Consider the following 6,000-nt stretch of genomic DNA (forward strand, 5'->3'; position numbering starts at 1 on the left):
GTTATTTATACCAGTTATGTGAATACTTCTTACTCAGTAACATAATGTTTATAGTAATCATGATATACTCTTTATCTCTTTGTTTATAATTCTTAACTCTCTTACTTATGCTACTTTACCAACTTGAAACACATTGCAGGGTCTTGAGGAATTACATGATATCCTTGACTCGTTGGAGGTTATGGTGTATGAGGCTGGATTGCACACAATGACTTTGTCCAAGTTTATAATGTTGTCACGAATGGAGACAATTCAGCTCCTTATGTCAACCGTAAGTAATACTACTATCCACAGGTATTTTTTAATGATTATAATGCATGTTTTTTAATTATCGATACCATAGTTCCTCAGAAAGTTGACTCGTTTATTATTTGTGTGTTGTTTATTTTGATTCATACAAACGTTATTGGTTTTGAGTGGGAGGGTGGTGAGGTAAACACCAAAATCCGTTATAGTTTTATTACTGATGTCAGTAATAAAATGCAAATGGTTTTAGGCATTTCCCACACCACCCTCCCACTCATTCTGTCTTACATACAGATTGACCTCTCATTAACGGATATTAATTAGCTGTGTTTGCTGTGTTTTCGGTGTTTTTGGTGCTGTTGTTTAGTGCTGTGCAATCACTATGCCACCCAAAAACCACTCCAAATCAATGGATTATTCACACCAACGGACACTGTTACCCCCCTTTTAGTCTGTTAATGAGAGGTCAATCTGTACTTCATTATTGGTTTTTCCTTGAGTTTACTTTAACCACCTCTGTAGTCTACACTTTTTGTTATTCTTTCTTTTTTATTCTTTCATTATGCCCAAAACATCCCAATATTCTTTGATCAGTCTCATCTGCCAACTCTCTTTCCAACTTTGTTTTCTGCTTCAACTCATTTCTAATTCTATCCATCTTCATAACCACCACCATACTTCTTAAACACATCATCTCAAAACTTGTTCAGGTTTTTTCTTTCAGCTTCCTTTGAAATCCAAGTCTTTGATCCATACATACATACATACATACATACATACATACATACATACATACATACATACATACATACATACATACATACATACATACATACATACATACATACATACATACATACATACATACATACATACATACATGCATACATACATACATATAACAAAGGCTTTTTCCCCCTTACAAGGGAAGTAGCCAAAAAAACAGACATAAAAACCACTCCCACCCATTCATTCCATCCCCACATACTTCACTCCCATCCATCCCCTTCCCTCCTTCTCATCTTGGCTCCTCCTGGATGATGGGTCATCCCTGCATTTTGCCCACTGCCCTGGGTCATATGTGCATATGAGACTATTCAGTAAATGCTGATTAGTAATAAAGATCTTGTAATTTTCAGAGCACAGCAGAAACCTACGTGCAGAATATTCGGCGGTGGCTTTTACCTTTCCTGGCTCGTTGTGAGAAATGGGAACCTGGAAGTTCACAAGTTTTACTCAGGGAATATGTGGTATCAACTGCCCAAAACAACCTAACACTGCCTCTTAAAGTCCTTTTGGTAAGATAATATTATTTATCCTCATTTTCTCGTACATAGAAAGCATGTTGTACATATTTCTGTAGTGTTATGGTAGATTTTGCACTGATAAAATGTGTTTTTGGGGGTGGGGAAGGGATTTCTATATATCCTGAAGATCTGAGAATATGTATTTAGCTGAATTTTCATGTTGTGTTTAATATACTCGTAGATTGTTCTCATTTTACTAAGTGGAGGTCAGACATACTTCCAGACGATGATATAATCTTTCCTTTCTTACTGCCTTCTCTGGTTCTCTTTGTCCTTTGTTATGCATTCATGTGATCCTGTCTTTCCTCTTTCCCTTCTACCTATTATTAATCATCTCCAGGGGCCAGTGATGGGTACCTGCTTGTGGTGGTCTTGTGAGATGGATGGTAGGAAGAATGATCTCCCTAATGCCCATTTTCAGCCCAAAGGGATTTCTCCCCTTCTTCTCCTTTTCTGCATGAGGGGACGGAGAGGGGGGGGTCACCAAATTTATGAAGTGGCCTTGCTGTGGATGTGCTGTGTCTTGCGACACTGCTTCTGACCCAGGGCAGTGGACAGGATGCAGGGATGACCCGTCATCCAGGAGGTGCCAAGATAAGAGGGAGGGAAGAGGGTGGAGGGAAGTGGAATATGTAGGGAATGGAATGGGTGGGAGTGATTTCTATGCCTTTTTCTTTTTGGCTACCCCCCATGTAAGGGGGAAAAAGCCTTTGGTATATGTATGTATGTATGTATCAACACTTCTCACTTCCATCTGAATCAGGTGGCCCAATATCTCTTTCAACTTCAACCGCAGTTCCTCTACCATTTCGAATAGGAGAGTTGACAAATGGTGATTGTTCCTCTTCTCTTATTACTGTCAGCCAGTGACATAGGAAGTCATAAGAACATAAAAAAGAAGGAGATTGCAAAAGACCATAAGGCCTACACTAAGTAGTTCCATGGCATAAAGTCTACACTAGGCAGTCCCAAACTAATACAACACAGATTGATCTGTAGGTTGGCCTGAAGACTATTGCCAGCTACTGTGAATCTGCAGAATTCCAGTCATCGAAACCTGAGACAACAATGATTATTCCTCGTCCTTCTCCCCCAATTTCCTTTCCTCTGCTCTGTCTATTTTTTCACCTCTTCTCTCTCTTTTTCTCTCTTCCTTTCTCTTTTCCTTTCCTTTTTTTTTCTCCTCCCAGAGACCAGGTGCTGCTTCTCCAGTGGCTGGTGGCAGTCATTATGCTTTACTCTGGGATGAAACTTTGAACTATTGTCTGTTGTATCCACCTCCATATGATAAGGAACTATCACATTCCAGTTTGTATCTGTCTGAAGCACTTACACAGTGTCTGATTTTCTTTCAGCACTCGAGAATAGATCAGCATGCTCCTATCCTGAGTTCAGCAGAAGAAGTCATGAATACAGCCCTCCAGTGTGTTTATGCTTGTGATAATCCTGTTCAATTACCAAGAGCTTTCAAGATTCTTGAGTGTCTTCCAGAGAGGAATCCAAGGTATTAATTTTTTAACATTTGTAGTCCACATTTTGAAGTAAAATAATTATGTTTTATTTTACCAACTGGAATTTTTACTGAACTGTATTATCATTGCAGCACTGATACATTAGCTTTAGCAAAGCTTCATGATGCTGTGGACAGTCTTGAGGGACATCTGAATGCTGCAGAACTCCTGAGCAATAATGGAGTGTCTCTTATGCCAAATCAGATTCGAACAGTTCAGGACAGTGAAGAAAACATCATAGAAATTCTCACCAAGCTTACAAGAGCAGCTGCAAGAAGGTAATTATTAGATATAAAGATTATAGAATAGTTAATCTTTTGATCAAAGTGGAACTCCTTGGAATTATCGTCAAAATTTCTTTTTGGCTAAATAGAAGAATACTTTGTCTGAATCCTTTTTTCATCACCATTAATTACAATGGCACTGGTATGGGTACCCAACTCTATTCAGTCATCATGATACCCTGTAAAATTACACATACATACATGTACCAAAGGCTTTTTTCCACCTTGTAAGGGAAGTAGCCAAAAAACAAAGGCATAAAAACCACTCCCACCCTTTGGTATATGTATGTAGGTAGAAGAAATAACAATGTCATTATATGTTTATTTCTCATGATTGCTTAGTATGTTGATTCAGTATTTATACTTTTTGTATGCTTGTCATTACAGAGAACCCTCCCTTAAGGCTGGGGACTGGAAGCAGCTACTATATGACACTCTAGAATTACAGCAGAAAGTCTTCACATGTATCAGACCTCAACTATGCTTTGAAGTGAGTACCAACCTTCCTTTGTGGAATGGGTGGGAGTGGATGCATGCCTAGACTGGGTACTTCCCATATAAGGGGTTAGAGGCTCTTGGTATATAGATAGATAAGCTAACCAGAGCTGGGCACATTCCTAGGTGTGTTCCTCAGTGCGTTCCTCAGTGCGTCCCACTATAGTTTGGACACGGTTAGCGTTCCCAAAATATTAAAGCTTAAGAGACGGGTTCATACTGAAATAAAAGTCTGGTAGGCCACATACTATGCCAAAGAAAAATTTCATAGGCCACATACTATAATGGCTTGACAGGGTGAGAAGGCAACTATAACCATATCATTTAGCAGAACCAAAATATTGAACTTTTTTGTAGTAGTAATGTACATACAGATGTTATTTTGGATATTGCTGAGCAAGTTAATTCAGTTCAAAGAATGTCACCATAGTGATTAAGGGATAAAGGCTATTAACCTCTTTGTTGTAGTGACTTCCTCTACAGATTGTATTTTGAATAATATTAGATAATCATTTTCTGGTTTGACTTTAATGTCCCTGTTATAAAGGTTTATATGCCCAGCAAGTGAGTTTGTAGTGAGGACATACAGCATTGAATTCCCTGCTTCAAAAAGTCCTCCATAATAAGGCACCTTCCTAATCTCTGAGAGTGAGATTTTATGCTTAACCAAATCAAAATCACATCAAATCACATCACCACCCCACATATACACACGTGCACATATGTGTGATGCACATGCACATAATACAATACAATATATAGGAAAAGGGCTATTCCCCCTTACAAAGGAATGGCTGAATCAAAGCATAAACCCCCCATCTGTCCCACACCTATATAAAACACATTCCATCTTAGCAGGGAAGCTTGCTGGCCAAGCGGGTAAGGGTGTCGTTACTTGCAGCGAAGGTCAAGGGGATGGTGGTTCGAACCCTGCCATTGGCGGAGTTGAACCAAGGGCATGGTTTGTCAAATTTTATGCAACAAAGTCCTCTGATAAAGGGCACTGGCCTAGCCTTCTGATAGGGGGGAGTTTGTGATGTTAAACCATATCATCATCACCATCTTAGCACATCTTGAATGAAGGGTCAGCCATGTGCCCAGTCACTCCCCACAGGTCAGAGGCAATGCAGTGAGCCACAGTGCTTCCACAACAGGGCTTGGCAGCCAGAATGGGTTGATGTTTATTGTTATCAGTAAACTTTGTACATACATGCATAGTTTTGTATTTTGTATTATGTCTTATTTTTCCTTGTGAAGCATGTTATCATTATCACTTTATGATTGTTATTGTGTATTTTCATTTCTCTGTATCTTTGTCAGATTTTAACAGAAACCCTATTATGCTCTGGAGTTGAGGAAAACATTGCACTGGCAGGAGAGTTTCTTGAGGTGCGTTTGGACCGGTCCCCTGTACATAATCCATACCTACAGAAGGTCCCATATGATCAGAGTGTGAGCTTGGTCATCAAAGCAGCAACCCAATATTTCAACTCTTCAGACAGTCACATGGATGAAGCCATAAATTTGGCACTGTAAGTAAATTTATGTCTTTCTGTTGACAGTATATGGTTTGGGAAGTGGGGTAAAATGAGGCGCAATTTACACATAGTTTGATTTAGGAGACCCTAAATGGGGTATTTACTGCATTTGTTTAATGTTGTTGATTACTTTAAGGATTTCACTAATATCCCTACAGATCATAGTGATGTAGCATTCTTGTAAAATTAGAGATTAACCCTCTCATAAAGAGAAATGTTAGATTACTTTAAACTTGAAGGTTGGATGTATGTCTTGACTAGTCCACTCCATTATAAGGAGGAAAGGTTTATTGGTATATGGATGCATATATAGATTAATGTAGACACCTTCTTCCTCTCCTAAACTTACATTGATCTTCCCTTCCTGAACCTCTCAGTTAACATCCTTCCTTTCACCCTACTGATGATGATGATTCGTCTTGATATTACAAAACTCTCCTGTATCAGGAGGCTAGGACAGTGCCCCTTACAGAGGACTTTGTAGTGTGGCAGGGTTCAAACCACTGTCACCTTCATCTTCACTGCAAGTAGTGATGTTCTAACTTGCTTTGCCATTGCACTTAACCACCTCAGTACAACTCAAATTCTTGTGCACAGCATCGGCTGCTATATGTAATTT

At 39.1% G+C, this 6,000-nt stretch overlaps 1 protein-coding gene across 1 annotated transcript in view; it reads left to right on the plus strand.

The window, feature by feature from the left end:
- LOC143038452 (NBAS subunit of NRZ tethering complex-like) overlaps positions 1-6,000 on the plus strand; it is a 214,897-nt gene that overhangs the window by 17,956 nt on the left and 190,941 nt on the right. The window contains exons 17-22 of the mRNA XM_076207664.1: positions 140-271; positions 1,386-1,544; positions 2,909-3,057; positions 3,157-3,342; positions 3,736-3,838; positions 5,164-5,375. Coding sequence (XP_076063779.1) covers positions 140-271; positions 1,386-1,544; positions 2,909-3,057; positions 3,157-3,342; positions 3,736-3,838; positions 5,164-5,375 — 941 coding nt within the window. The remainder of the gene's footprint in view (positions 1-139; positions 272-1,385; positions 1,545-2,908; positions 3,058-3,156; positions 3,343-3,735; positions 3,839-5,163; positions 5,376-6,000) is intronic.

Source organism: Oratosquilla oratoria, chromosome 24 (genome assembly GCF_046742065.1).
Source record: "Oratosquilla oratoria isolate Oo_2021 chromosome 24, ASM4674206v1, whole genome shotgun sequence".
NCBI classification, from domain to species: domain Eukaryota; kingdom Metazoa; phylum Arthropoda; class Malacostraca; order Stomatopoda; family Squillidae; genus Oratosquilla; species Oratosquilla oratoria.